This window comes from Solanum tuberosum, unplaced genomic scaffold (assembly GCF_000226075.1).
Source record: "Solanum tuberosum cultivar DM 1-3 516 R44 unplaced genomic scaffold, SolTub_3.0 scf00296, whole genome shotgun sequence".
Taxonomy (NCBI): Eukaryota; Viridiplantae; Streptophyta; class Magnoliopsida; order Solanales; family Solanaceae; genus Solanum; species Solanum tuberosum.
Genome location: NW_006239217.1, coordinates 696,322 through 711,739, shown reverse-complemented (window position 1 = coordinate 711,739; position 15,418 = coordinate 696,322). Strand labels below are relative to the sequence as shown.

Below are 15,418 nucleotides of genomic sequence, written 5' to 3'. Positions count from 1 at the left end.
ACGGTCTACATCACAATTCTTCAGGTGCCTTTTCCCAGACCCTACTAACGGGGATGCTTTGTGCACCGGAGTGCCCTTTATAAATATACAGCTGCATGGTGACTATTTCTAATCATAAAAACACCAAGAATATTTCTGTAAACTTCCAAAAGCAATGTCTTAAAAGCAACTTCATACAAAAAGTTAAGGTCACTCACCCATAGAACCTAGCAAATTTTGCAGAAAAAGAAGATTGCTCTCAGTTTACAACAATAAAAGCCAAATTACATGTTACATGTACAGAGCATCAAAGTACTGGAAGAGAAGTTCAGAAAATAAAGTGTTTTGTTGTATGGCTAAATTCAAGATTTGCAGCATACTTTCGGTTCCTAGAGCTTTCAAACATATATTATCAGCAACCATTGAATGGCTTAGTACATAGATCAACATGAACGGAAGCCAGAAGATACTCGCATCAGCACCGTTGTAATTCTGCAAATCGACCAAAAATAATCAGCACTTTAATTCAACTATCAAGACAGCAACAGTATCAAAGTTTTGTTCCGCACAACAGAATCTTCTTCATTCATGCTAAAATACTAATTTACAGTTTGTATTTGTATAACAACAACAACAAGCAAACCCAGTGTAATCCCATAAGTGGGGTCTGGGGAAAGTAGAGTGTATGCAAACCTTAACACAAGTCAAAGCACAGTTTTTATTTGTAGTTCCCCAAAACTAAGCTTCAACTTATCTTACCTTTATACACGCTATTGAGAGGTAGGCAACCATCTCCCCCACCCCCCTCTTTTTGAGAGGTAGCAAGCTCGATGAACACCAATTTTAATCTACCCATTGTCCAAACTATAGTCTTCTCTGCAATCAATTAAACCTAGTATTTGTTACAGTACGTCTCTTGAAATAGAACAGTTGTAAATATTAGCCTTTTGGTGTATATTAAAGATGTATACTACAGACATTTTACTCTTGCTCAACTCCTTACCAGATTTATAAGGAACAATTACACTCTTGTAGCTTCACTGTACCTAGACAGATCTAGTTTCTTGCCTTTGTTGCTTGTTTACTTAATAAAAAAAAACAGTAAGAGAGCAAACTAAATAAAGAAGAACCCAAACCCAGGTAAGCTTCTTTTATGAAATATCGGTAAGTAAAACAAACTGGAAAATAACAATTCTACATATGATTATGTTTCTTTTACTTCACTATCCTTTCTTGCTCACGTCTGCCCATAAAAAAGGTGTCAATACTAATATTACAATATTATAAGACAACTTTATCTAGCTCTTAGATCCAAAGTAACCTTTAAACAGAACATCCAAAACTCCTCAACATTACTGCCGGAAGAAGGGAAGATTAAAAATGTTTTGGTCAGCCAATTTTTTTTTTTACTTCTAGCAAATTGTCCTTGTACTTCTATGCGTACTGAGTTGAGGTCCTAACCGAGTACGTCATAATTGAGAAAGGGAAGACCCACCCACCCCAGAGCCAGAACACACGCAGCAACCCCTCTGCCACCAGCACAAGTTAAGAAAAGTTAGCTCTATATTTGTTTATCTCACCCTAAAGAATGTAAAAAGGCAAATGTCTCTTATTTAAATCTTTCCATGTGCACCTCATATATAAATTAATAGTGGGGGAGGAAAGGGGGCCATCATAGGGTACATACAGGAACTAATTAGCTCCAATGGAAAATCAAAATTAATATAAGGATGATAACCCAATGATTTTCCTCACTCAAAAGATGTTATAAATAAAGGCTAAAAGAAAACATAGTGAGGAGCAAGGTTAGTGTGACAACTTACTTTGACAGAAGTCATTCTTATTTATCTAATATCTAAACACTTGCAACAAGAGGAAGAGAATGAAGAAGCACTTACTTAGAAATTCACATTTGGGAGTTCCCATAGTCAAAGCCTTGTGAAAAAGACCCATCATAGACAAACTGCCATTTTCCACGAAAAATAGGAGTCAAAATAGTAACACCTATTTACTTAATTCTATAAGGGTTAAGAATACCAGAACATGGTGAATAGAGAGTTTGGTACCCTCTTACCTGTGTAGTGGGACTGTGACCTCCAACTATATCGTTTCTAGCAGACGTATCTCCAGCCCTAGAAGATCCCTTGGTGTCTCCCTGACATTAGAAACAATCCCCAAGGCATAGCTAGTGACATATCAGAGGTAAAGACAATAAGCAAATCTATATCATTGATGCGGGGAAGCAATGCATACCTCCATCTGCAATACCATGATTAACCCACAGCCCAGCAAATAGAATGATTCATCACCAGAAAAAGAGACATTGATCAGTTGATAATTGGATAATAACACGGGGTCAAATTAGAAGTTCTTCAAAACTACAGAGGAAGTTCATATAGACCACTGATACACAGAAAATCTTCCAGATGAGCAGAAAAGAACTATTCTGTCTCTCTTTAGTTGTTGATTATAAACACACGCACAAGAATATCAAGATCTCTTCATTTATCAAAGCTTACTTATCATCAGTAACTGAGGAGGAACTGCAATTACCTCTCTGTACCTAATCAAATAGGCCTTTAGCGGCTCAATGTAGTCCTCAAATCCTAAGGTGGTCAAAGACCATACCAAATCATCTCCATTAATCGTCTTTCTCTTCTCTTTTTGACACTTGTCACTTGCCCTGTAAAAGACAGAAACACATTTAAAATCACATGCAAGACCACAAACTACAACTTCAATGTCATCAATAAATATCACATCTAAGTTCAAAGAAAACTGCTATCTCAGAACCATTATTCATCAACATATTTTCGATTTGCAATCATCTATTAACATGTACAGTAATACACAAGTCCTCATTCGAAGACTCAGCGAATATAGATGGATTGGAATTCACAGCTTGACCATTAAAACAGTAATAGCTGTACCCATAGAAAGAGTAAAATATCACACAGAATTTCTCTGATCTAAAGAAAGAATATAGTAAACACACATAGTGTACACAAATAGACTAACATTTTTGTTATATGGGGCACCTTTTTACTATGTTATACATCAATAATAACCAGGGAAAAGGTCCAAAATTTCTCCTCAACTATTTGATATTGTTTAACTTTGAACCCCTTTGAAAGTTGGCAACAAAAAGACCCTTGTCACCCTTTCGTATCATATTTGCCATTCTTGGACAACTGGTGTCAACCTAGACCATTTAATCTCAGCTGGTGCTATTCTTCAAGCGGTGTGGAATTACATGTGAATGTACGTCTGTCACCCATAGTGGGCCCAATCATTCTGTCCTCTTTTCTTCTCTTCTTCCCTTCCCCAAATGCCTCCGATATTCTTTTCTTCCATCCCTCGCACAGCCTCTCTTGCTCACCTCTTAGGCCCTTACCAACAATACTTGCACTCTTTCTACAAATGTTTCCGATATGCTCAAAATAGTTACAAGCATTGTTTTGTTCTTGTTCAAAAAAATTTGGAACTCATAATGTAGATGCACAACAAATTTTCAACATATATCACAAATCATTCAAGTCGTATCCATAAGCACATCAAGCACGGTAGTTTCAACAAATATAGCAAATCATGTAAGTTGCATCCATACACATAGAAAACATGTGCAGAGAATACAGTTGCAAAAATTCTGACTCCAAGTACAATGAACTCCGATATTCAAGAATACCACTTCAAATTTAAACATTTGTAAGTACAATGAACTAATAGTACATCAAATTTCAAATAAATCCTTAGGTATATGAAGCTCTTAAATCTCTTAACTTGTATTGATTAGTGTATGATGTCACTCTTAACTAATTTGTTCTTTTCTCTTCATTGAAACACTTGGATGTGTTCTCATTAACAAAAATCCCCACCTGTATTTATTCCATTATCAATCTAAGGGTATGGAAGCATATCGATTTTCCTAATATTATAGGGGAGGACTACAAGCCAACAAATGGGTTCCGAACCCAATTGCTTTAGTTCAAATGTGGTATTTATATTAAGAAACACACTAAATATGTATAAAAATTAAATTTAGGACCCAGTTAGTAACACTTGATGTCACTATACTAAAATTTAGAATTCATAAAGTTCAGATACTACAATATAGCACTTACTCACTGGTGATCAAACTCATGAACTCAGAGACACAGTCCTAAACACTTGGATGTGCTTTCAGTATATGAACTTCTAACCTGTATTTATCCCATTATCAATCTAAAGGGAATGGAAACATGTCGATTTTCCTAATATTACATGGGTGGAGCAACAAGCCGACGTATGGGTTCCGAACCCAGATTGTATTAAGATTCACTAATATCTACAAAATTAAATATAGAACCCAATTAGAACACTTGCTGTCACTGGACTAAAATTTAGAACCCATAAAGTTCAAATCCTAGCAATATACTCCCTCAATTCATTTTCACAACTGTACTAAAATATATTTTCACTTTTACTCGTCACTTTTAGTATATTCAGGAGCAAAACATATTTTTTCCATGTTTTACCTTCAACATTGATTACTTATTGCCCAAATCATATCACAAGACGTAACACTAAACTACACATCAATTAAATTAATATATAGGTATAGTGGTAAAATACTCATGTATTTGGATTTTGGACAAGTAAAAGTGAACAAAGTGAGAAACACTTACTCGCTAGTGATGAAGCTGATGAACTCAGAAACACATTCCTGAACAGTATCTTTAGCTTCCTTAGCTATCTTAGCATTAGCAGGCAATCCCTTTTTCATGATACGACCGATGTTCGCTATCGGAAGGTACCTGTCCTGTTCCCTCACATTCGATTGAGGACTCCGTTCACCACCACTCTCGTGACTTCCACAACCACCTCCTGGACTCGCCGGAACTTCCGCCATACTCAACAACAACACTATTCAAACCCTAAAAACACAAAACAACCACCATAAAATACACAAAAAAATTTATATGACCTAACCTTAGCTGCTTACTCAACTGTTGACCGGATCAGAATTTTTTTCTGAATTTTCTTCAATTTTCCGTTCGTTTGCTTTGTGGATCAGCAGAGAAGAAGATGAAGAAAATGAAGTTAATTTTTTGTATTTGGCGCGCTTAGTTGATGGATTGAAAGCTTTAGCGTTTGAGAGATCGGACGGTAGAGAGATATGGGGAAGAAACAGAACCTACGTTTGTAAGTAAATAGGGCTAAATATGTTTTTTTTTTTTTTTTTGTTAATGTATTGGTAAAATGTAGGAACATTAGGGGTAGTTTGGTCATAATATTTTTTATTGATGATGAAAATTTCAAATTCAATGTTAAAGTTTAAATATGAATATTTTCTAATATTTTTTTATAAAAGTATAATTAAATGCGATTTTATCTACAACTCGAACTCCATATTTTTTTTAATAAAAAGTTAAAGATATTTGAAATCTATGGTCAAACGCTTATTTTTTATAATAAGTAAAAGATATTTGAAATCTATGGTCAAACATCTACTTTTTATAATAAATAAAAGATATTGAAATTTTATGTGCAAACGTGCTAGATAAGTAGAAATTTTGTGCGGCTTGCAACAAATTATGCAATCACGTAATAATTAAATTTTATATATATGATTTTAATATCCATATATATAGAGAGAGAGAGGTGGAATCAGTGTAATTGATTTCAACAAGTGATTCATATCATATGTCCATGTTAAAAAATCAACAAACAAAAGAAATTGTGATACATAATTAATAAACTAGAAATTTTGGTTATGCATTTGCATATATTATAGTCATCACCTTATACATGAAGTACCTAATATATCATATATGCAGTAAATATGTAAATTTATATCAAATTGGAAACTCTACCATCAAAGTACACATATAACATGAAAGTCATGTGAATAGTAGCGTTTGCTTGAACATGCACTATATACATATTAATTTTTTTAATTAAAATATCTATAAGTATATGATTGTAAATTTAATTTTATATCGTTAAATGAACCCATAAATTTACATTTTTGTATTTATTTCTGATCGAGGTCAAAGATAAAAAAAAAAGTAACTAATAACGCATGATTAAGATAAATTAAGCAGCATGAAAGAAAAAAAAATGGAAGGCATATAATAACTCTGGACTATCAAATTAAAAAAGAATATAATAACTCAAGACTATCAAATTAAAAAAGAATGAAAGGCATGTGATGACACAAGACTAGAATGGGAGATCGAATGGGCCCTACACGACGCAAATTCAAGATAGTCAGAGACTCAAAGCTCCAATATGTATACCGAATATTAGGTGGAAACCAAAAAAAATGTAATAACACAAGACTACAAACAATAATTGGTAAAAAAAAAATTGGCGGCATCTATAATTTTTTCTAAAATACTTGAATTTTTAAAATATAAAAAAAAAAAAAAAAAAAAAAAAAAAAAAAAAAAAAAAAAAAAAAAAACACATATAACATGAAAGTCATGTGAATAGTAGCGTTTGCTTGAACATGCACTATATACATATTAATTTTTTTAATTAAAATATCTATAAGTATATGATTGTAAATTTAATTTTATATCGTTAAATGAACCCATAAATTTACATTTTTGTATTTATTTCTGATCGAGGTCAAAGATAAAAAAAAAAGTAACTAATAACGCATGATTAAGATAAATTAAGCAGCATGAAAGAAAAAAAAATGGAAGGCATATAATAACTCTGGACTATCAAATTAAAAAAGAATATAATAACTCAAGACTATCAAATTAAAAAAGAATGAAAGGCATGTGATGACACAAGACTAGAATGGGAGATCGAATGGGCCCTACACGACGCAAATTCAAGATAGTCAGAGACTCAAAGCTCCAATATGTATACCGAATATTAGGTGGAAACCAAAAAAAATGTAATAACACAAGACTACAAACAATAATTGGTAAAAAAAAAATTGGCGGCATCTATAATTTTTTCTAAAATACTTGAATTTTTAAAATATAAAAAAAAAAAAAACTACGGAGGAAAATATAATACGGAACTGATGAGATAAATGTGCTTTTTTAATAAGCTAATGGATGATTGGAAAATGAGAAACAAATAATTGGCTCTATTCCCTCCACACCTCAACTCGAAAAAAGCCAATACTAGGCAAGTATGTAATTACTGGTAACATATTTATAATTTTCTGCAGACAACATAGGCAACACAAAATAGTTGGGGACAATTTCATTTTTGTAAAGTGTCTTGTGAGTTACATCCCAAATACTCTGGTGTATACATCGCCAGACCGGGGCGTCTGGAACATCACATCTCCATATCCAGCATAGAATTTTTTGAAACCTAATGATTCATTTGACTGGTGTTGTGTCATGCTGTCCACTTCATTACTGCGATGGATATCGTCCAAGCTATTGTGCTGGAAGCCATTAAAGATGTGGCCATTTGTCGCAAGCTTCTGCTGTGGAAATTGTGAATAGGAAGATGGATTGAAACTTTGGTGTTGATCCACCATCCTTGACGAGAAGCCATATATATCATCATGGCCAAGATACTCATCTCCGCCATGACTAGGAAACCTTCGTGACTGATGCACGGATGGTGTTTGAGAAGCAATTCGTTGAGAGAATTTCCCTTGATCTAAAGATTTTTGTTGCATAAGATGCCAGATTCTTGCCTCATCTTCAAACCCTCTCCTCTGTGGCACGCAAGCTGACCCAATATCCAAGGCTGATATATCAAAACCATTTATTGGTTTGCCATTTCCAAAGACTGATGTGGCAGGGTCAACAAAATCGATATCACCTGCACTGCTAATGCTTCCGGTTGATGGTGTGTGAAGCAAACTTGATGAAGAACTATTTACTAAACGACTACCTGTAGAAATAGCAGTATAAGAAATATTTACTAAACGGCTACTTGTAGAAATAGCAGTATAAGAACTATCTACTTCATTCACAACAAAACACAGTGTATCATGAAACTGAAAAATTTAAATGTGGGTGTTACCAGAGAGAGCACGAGACATTCCTCCTATATCATCAGATGAGGCAAAACCGTGAGGCAGGTCCCTTGGGGGCATTGAGAACCCAGGTGGAGCCGAAACTTTTGGTCTGGTGACTGTTAGACAGCTCAGAGATTTCAGTATACAATAATCAATTGACTGCAATATTTTTCAATAATGTACCACTCTACTACTATAAAGATGCTCAGAAGTTAGAAGTATGTAACAGAACACTATGGAGCAGCAACTGGGTAGGTTAAGTTATAGAGGTCAGAGGAAATGCACATATGCACATTAAATCCCTTTGTATTTCCTCATTGGTATACATTTTGATGCCTGGAAAACTCATCTCTTCTTCACCCTTTAGAGCAATACCAAACAAAGCAAGGATAATTGAAAGCCAGAAAGCTTGTCAAAACTAAGCAAGGATAGGGTAGCTAGCAAGAAAGCTTGTCAAAACTATGACCAAATACCTTTATATATATTCACTGAAAGCAACTAATGCAGTAACATAAAGCAAAGCTAAGAATTGAAGCTAGTGTCACGGTTTTCTCTAATAATCAACAGAAAACCTATAGACAAGCAAGGGTCAAATTGATTCCAATAAAAATGAAAAGAAAATCAATGAAAGGTAAATACAGGGAGCTAAATCCAAGTTTTGTTGTTGAAATGTTGCTAAATCTAACTGTTTTACTAAATAAAATAAGGAAAAGTCCTGCCAACACTTACTTTGATAGGGAGCCTTGTGCACATACTGATCCTTGTTCTCTCTGAAATCCTGAAGGATGGATGAATTCTTTGACATCTGACCAATATTTCTAAAAGACGACTCCAAATCACCTCCTTGCCTGGAAAAGTCATCTTGCTTCACAAAAGAGAACCCTAATTGGTCGCTGTGCAAAGAATTCCAGGAAGCACCATGCTTCCCAACAGATTCACCATACGAGCCAACAAAACTACGACGCAAGGCCATTGAATCATCACATGAATTCAAGTCCTTTGACATAATATTTGAAATAATACTGCTTTCTATGGCATTGAATGAAGAATCTTGATAGTTCGTCAAGTTATCACCATCAATCCTCCGTAGGTGCTCCACTATTTCTTCATTGGAAAATGAGGTAGAACTTCTGTAAACCCTATCAGATTTGACAGAATTTTGGAACTTCAAGTCATGAAGTCCTTCATTTAATATCGCATTTACACATGAAAGTGGCAGAGAAGCTTCATCCACTTGATTATGTAAAGCTCCATAATCCATTCTATTGCTACTCAGACTACATGGCATATGTACTAATAAACGACCGCCAGAGTTCTCTGTGGATTGAGCAGAACAAGATGGCATAAGAAAAGCCTTTTGATCCATATTATTTGGATCCTTCAGTCCTTGACTGTCAAAAGATGTATAATCTTCCCTGTAGGGTTCATCTGAAAATTCAACAAAATTTAGGTTGCCTCGCGGATGATTGACAACGTGATTTGAAGATGGAACTTTGAACAAAATTTTATCAGGATATGTTTCATGACTATGATTATCTTTGCTAATGGTTACTGAAGATAGGTCAGAAGATAAATTCAAAATCCTACAATCTTCCGTGCTATTTCCATCTCTCTCTGCACCAGAAGTATTGTACCGTCCGACAATATCAACAAAAGTAGTCATTCTGTTTGGTCCACCAGCGTCTCCATCCTTATCATGAGGAATTACATGAGCCATGTAGCTACTGTAATTCACTGTATCATTTGATGCATCCTAGATCACATAAAAGCATTCGGTGAACATTTTTGCAGTTCAAACCAAAGAATCCATACAGTATAAAAGAAAAGTACAGCAACTTTTGTGCTGAAACTGAAGATAAATGTTTAGATACTTTTGCGTAACTCACATGCAGAACTACACATCAAGGTTTCTTACACTTACTGCATTTCTAATGCTAGATGTCTCAGTCAATGTAAAGCCAGTGCTAGATAATTCATCAATTGGAGGTGGCAAGACATTTCCTGAACGGTTCATCATATTACTGGCGTCACCAGCTATTTGTTGAACTCTATTCCTGTATAACCAACAAATGAAACCAATGCTGAAACTATACCCAGGAGAATTTTATTATGCAAAGCAACAATAACATAAAACCCTTCAGTTAGGCCAACTACAGAAATATATAAACTTCAGGAACCTCTGAGGTCCACTAGAACAAATCTGCAGGCATTCCTTGGAAAAAAAATATCATTGAAGATCTGAAGAGTCAATGTTCAATTAGCACAAGAAATAAAGCTTGAAATTGTCCAAGACAAGGCAGTTATTTATATCATACAGAAAAGCTGTAGGTTTCGATGTGTCAATTCAATGGAATTTAAATTACAAGCTGAGAGTATATTAGTCATTTCATTTATAAACAGATTAGCTCTGTTTATGTGCTGTGATGATGTCTATATCTAATTTGATGGTCACTCACATGTATTAATTTTCATTATTTGCAATTTCATATCAAAATTAAGTCCATTAAAAATGAAAGTTCCAACTTCTACGATGTTGGGCTTGTGCTAGCACAGGCAATCACAGCCTAGTATATTAAGAAATGGGAAACAGGGGGAAATGTGAACTACCTCCTCATTATTTATCCATAATAGAAAATTCCTTTGTATCTCACCAAGAAATAAACAGGTTGGCATTCATCAATTCTCAAGGAAGATATATTCATGTTACAGTAAAAGGCAATAATGTGTCACTGGATATTAGCATGTGCAGAGTGACATTCAACAGACCTTAAGCACCAAGTTTTTATTTGGAACTGGTAACATGAGACCTTCAACAGCAAGTTGACCAAAATGATATCTACTTGGGTGCAACAGGAACATCATTCTTGTCAACCAAGTATCAAAATCATAATACTTGGAACACCAGTTCTGCATGTAAAGCTTGCAGAACACCAATTGGATTGAAACCGATTTAGTTAGTATTGCAAAACCGAGAAACTGATTCTTCTTTTATGCACTATGTTTCATCCCACCCAAAAGAGGACACTAGAAAAATAAGACAGCTATAGTTTATTACGGGTGATGCAGTCATACACTGCTCTCTCAATTAACCTCAGATCACATATGCACATCAGAGGGAGCACATCAGTACTGGAGGGAAGTTTTGTATCTTGAATACCTTGTATGAATCGCAGCTACATCATCTTTGCCAAAGCTATCTTCATCAGCACCAATGCTATGCAAATATAGACAAGAAGGATTACTGCAAGGCTGCGCAAAAGAAAAGGAGCATGTCAACACTGGTTATTCATTTGTTCGGCAAACTTTAACATGCTCTCACAAAGGGAGTGACAAGAAGAACAGTGATCACAAACAGATCACAGTCCATACCGTGTTTCTCAACCACGCATGGCAGTATTTTGCAGTCCCAAATGATGCTCTGCATAGGCCATTTTTAGTGTAAGAAAAATCAAGTACACATCACTGGCCAAGAAAACAAAAGAAAGGGTGAGATGCTTACCTCAAATATCTATCTTCCAAGACAAAACCATGTACAAACTGAATACACCGCACGGCCTCCTCTTCTTTTGAATATGTAATATATCTGCAAAAAACAAGAAGCAGAAAACAATCAAATATGAGAACGACAATCCTGAGGGGTGGAAATGCAATCAAACCAAAATTGAACAGCAAATTATGCACACTCTAGAAATGCACAATTATATGAAACTGCGAAGAATAACTGAATACACCAAGAGTCAAACAGTTCTGACTTCCATAGTACTAAAACAAATCCAAACAGAGACATTCAATCAAACCTTCTATTTTCCCCCACATGCAGTTTCAGCACCGAAGCATTTTAATAACACCTATAGTTCTAGGCTTCTAGCCTCTTACTGATCATGTATCATGGCTAGGCCACCTTTGAATTAAACACCACCAGGTTCACCTCTCTCAAGTCTCAACTACTGATACAATCAAAAGTTATCATCTTGCAATATCCTAATTGAATTTTGTTTGATATAATTTAAATAGAAATAACAAGTTAACCATTATGAGCTTTAGTAATATCCAACAACCCAAACATAATGTCTAAATTGTGACAAACTGGTTTGCCCTTTTAACCTCAATTTGGAAATTTCTTTATGAGAAGTTCAGTGATTTGAGTTTCTATACTACAGGAGTTTAGAAATATATATCCAGATTTTAATTGTTAACCCAAAGATTAACTGGAAAATAAAGCAGCTGAGGGTACAAGCACCTACAATTGAAAGGATTCTACAATTTAGCACCTTATGTTGGTATTAAGATTAGTAAGGATAATGTAACAGCTTTCAGCAAAAAGAAATTTGATAGGTAAAAGTATAATTCAACTGATGAAGCAGCACTAAGATTGTGCTGAATACGTACCCAGTTTCAGCAAAACAAAAACCAAAAACAAACAAAAAAAACTGTCTGCAAGACAAATAGGAAGAAACCCAAGACATTAGACCATTGCAACATGAGATAAATAATATTGACCTAAACAAAGCAATAAGATCCAAACAAGGGACAATCAGGATGAAGTAATGGGAACATATTGAGGTAATAGCATCAGAGAAAAATAAAAAATGAAGTCCCACCCTTTGAGACAAAACTTGGACTAGTTGAATCGAAGGAAACAAAGAGCCCGTAAGAGCAAATCTCTCAGTAATAAAAACCTACACAAGCGAAGATAACCAAGACATGTAGCATTACTCACACACTACAGGTATCATTAACAAATTGCTGGATGGCACCACCAGTTGTCCGAGACAGAGAAATTTTGGTAACTTTTCCATACTGCCCAAAATATTCCTTCCGCTGTAAAAGCTGCTCAAGAATATAAAATCATCAGTAGAGAAATGGATAAGAAGAATTTTTCCTATAATTATAGGGTCAATAAAATTTAGAATTAACAAAAACAATTACTTCATCAAAAAGAAATTAGCAACGGGTAACATGGAAAATAACTCCATACATCTTCATCTGCAAGATTTAGAGGCAGGCCAATCACATATGCCATTTTACGTTGAATGACCCGAACATTCGTGAGATCCTTCTTGGCTTCATTAGTTTTTGGCTTTGCCTTTGGTTGTTGTTTGCTTTTCCTATTGGCATTGTTGTTCCCTGCCCTGTTTGAAGCTAACTGTCAGTTATATTCTATCTCCATACACCATAAAAAGTAAATTAGTCACAAGGGAAAAAACCTCTCAATATTTGTTTGCATTCTAACAACTTTCTCCTTTTCGTATGTTGTTCGACATGCAGGACATCGTCCCTCTGACTCATCTTTTTCTGCCATGTCCATTATGTGATGCCAACACCAAAGACACACCTGTATAAATAATAGTAAAATATAAGCCACAAAAAGAAAATTATGAAAGTCCACATTTTAGCACTCCTTCCTTAAATATATCATACTATCAAGTGAGCTGTCTTACCAAGATTCCAACAAAATCTAATAGTGATGATAACATCACATCGAGTACTTGGAAGTGTGATAGCAATGATATACCTAATTATTCTTTCAATTAACTTTAGACGGCTCAAAAATTATGAACTGGATCAAAATTAAATATGAATCATCAACATTTTCTTAGTTCAACAAAATAATATTTAAAAACTAGAAATAACAATAATAGTCTTTATGTAGCTTTACCAGGAACCTCATTTAAAGAAAAATACATTGGTCTAATAAAAAAGGATAGCACCAGAAGTGATCTTAGAAACCAATTGAGTTCTGGGGAAAAAACTCAGTATCATATTCGTCAAGAAGAAAAACAAAAATTGCATACAATTGGTCTTTCTCTAGCTGAACTCTATCCCATTTTCTAAATATTAAAGATAGCATTCAGTGTACAACAAACGTCACATTTTATTTTTTTATTTTTTTTGACAAAGCAAACGTCACATTTTAATGAAAGAATCTTTTATCCATTTTAATTAACTTGAAAGAGCATGTTGCCATCCCGTGAGGAACTGTTTTCTATGTACTGCTCTTAGGAGCTGGAGCTACTTCAAATCTGACAAAAATTAAGTCTGTCGATACATCAATATTCTCAAATGATCACTGAAGTCTAAACCATTCCAGTCGTATTCATGAAAAAAATATGTGAACACTATTACAGTAACTCATGGCTAATATTGAATGTAATTTACTATTGAGATTAAACTTTCATTCAATTCAATTAGAAGCAAATAAGGCTGAAGAACAGCGTCAGTGTATATACTAATTCTATAACCAAAAAAGGAGAAATTTCCTGATATCACAAAATGTATTTATCATTAATCTAGTCTTACCTAAAGCAATAGTTCACATCAAAATAAAGCTCGTAATTAAGTTATTTATTCTCTCATCAGCACAATAAAGTAAAAAAAGTTTTAGACCAAAAACTGCAATTAAAAGGAAACTAGGATTGAGCCAACCAAGATTTCTAATTTAAAAATACAAATACAGGTGGCAGACGCATACTAGATACATGAAATCTGGAGCAGACTCAGCAAATGTCTACATAAATTAGCACAAAAATGTAAAAATCTTCTACAATCGCCAGATAATAGCAAACTAGTTCAACTGAAATAATTTTTTAAATGAAATTTAGTTTATACCAGTTCAATTATAACATATATTCAATACCAGTAGCACTATCTACCAACCAGAACACAAAACATGCCATATCCCATTCTCCTCTATTATTTCAGTTCAACCAAAATAAATAACAGGAAATTCAAAACAAAAGAAAAGGCTAAAGAATCTATACCTGATAACCACATTTGCAAGGCTTAAACTGCTGATCTGTCCAGTCCATCTCTTCAGCACACAGAGGACATCTTTTCTCTTCTTCGTTGCTCATGATTGCCCTGCAATCAATTCCAAAAGTTAATTTCAATTAATTCTACTACAATAAACATCTTCACACATTAATACTCTCACCTACATTTCCTCCAACCTAGTACATATTTATTAAAACAAAAAAAAAAACTTCAAAACCCTAATCTACAGGTAACACACCAACATTTCCACAACAGATCAGAAAATTCAAAAACAAAAACATAGATTCAACGCATTCAATTAACAAATCTAGCTATACGATTCACACACCAAAAAAAAAAAACCATACATGTACATTCATATAATCATCCGCATTTCCACACAACACAAAAATGAACAAAACAAAAAACAAAAAAAATTCACACATACATTTCGGAATTCTTCAAAAGTTAGGGTTTTAAAAAGCTCAGATTTGCAGAAAACTGAAAAAAAAAAACTTACAGTGAACTTTTTTCTGATGGAGAGAAAGGCAGAAAGAGAGAGAAAGAGGAGAGAGAGAGAGGTGAAAAAACAACTGGGGAGAGAGAGTACGGCCACCCAAAGGATTGAAAGAAACAGAAGATAGAGACCGCTTTTAATGGTTGGCTTTTGTTAATTTGATGAATTTCCCTCTTCCCATTCCCCAC

At 34.4% G+C, this 15,418-nt stretch overlaps 2 protein-coding genes across 4 annotated transcripts; both read right to left on the bottom strand.

Annotated features, from left to right (window-relative positions):
• Positions 1 to 130: 130 nt before the first annotated feature.
• On the bottom strand, positions 131 to 5,166 carry LOC102605129 (nuclear transcription factor Y subunit B-1-like). 3 transcript variants are annotated; one of them, XR_001475017.1, is made up of 8 exons: positions 4,966 to 5,166; positions 4,644 to 4,892; positions 2,533 to 2,662; positions 2,233 to 2,238; positions 2,054 to 2,134; positions 1,878 to 1,942; positions 739 to 855; positions 131 to 471 (listed from the first exon to the last, which is right to left on the bottom strand). XR_001475017.1 is itself a non-coding variant. In XM_015314376.1 (7 exons), exons 2-6 carry the CDS (start codon positions 4,865 to 4,867, stop codon positions 1,886 to 1,888), a joined length of 498 nt encoding a protein of 165 aa, XP_015169862.1. In that variant the 5' UTR covers positions 4,868 to 4,892; positions 4,961 to 5,166; the 3' UTR covers positions 131 to 471; positions 1,878 to 1,885. The 3 variants fall into 3 exon arrangements, 2 of the variants coding, with proteins under 2 accessions (XP_015169862.1, XP_006359336.1); XM_015314376.1 differs by lacking the exon at positions 739 to 855 and having other exon boundaries at positions 4,961 to 5,166; XM_006359274.2 differs by lacking the exon at positions 739 to 855.
• Positions 5,167 to 7,001: 1,835 nt separating this feature from the next.
• Positions 7,002 to 15,418, bottom strand: LOC102604792 (uncharacterized). Its single transcript, XM_006359273.2, has 12 exons — positions 15,234 to 15,418; positions 14,722 to 14,821; positions 13,168 to 13,295; positions 12,939 to 13,092; positions 12,681 to 12,790; positions 11,460 to 11,543; positions 11,330 to 11,378; positions 11,118 to 11,209; positions 9,882 to 10,014; positions 8,690 to 9,713; positions 7,966 to 8,076; positions 7,002 to 7,833 (listed from the first exon to the last, which is right to left on the bottom strand). The coding sequence occupies exons 2-12, from the start codon at positions 14,812 to 14,814 to the stop codon at positions 7,211 to 7,213; spliced, it is 2,601 nt and encodes an 866-aa protein (XP_006359335.1). The 5' UTR covers positions 14,815 to 14,821; positions 15,234 to 15,418; the 3' UTR covers positions 7,002 to 7,210.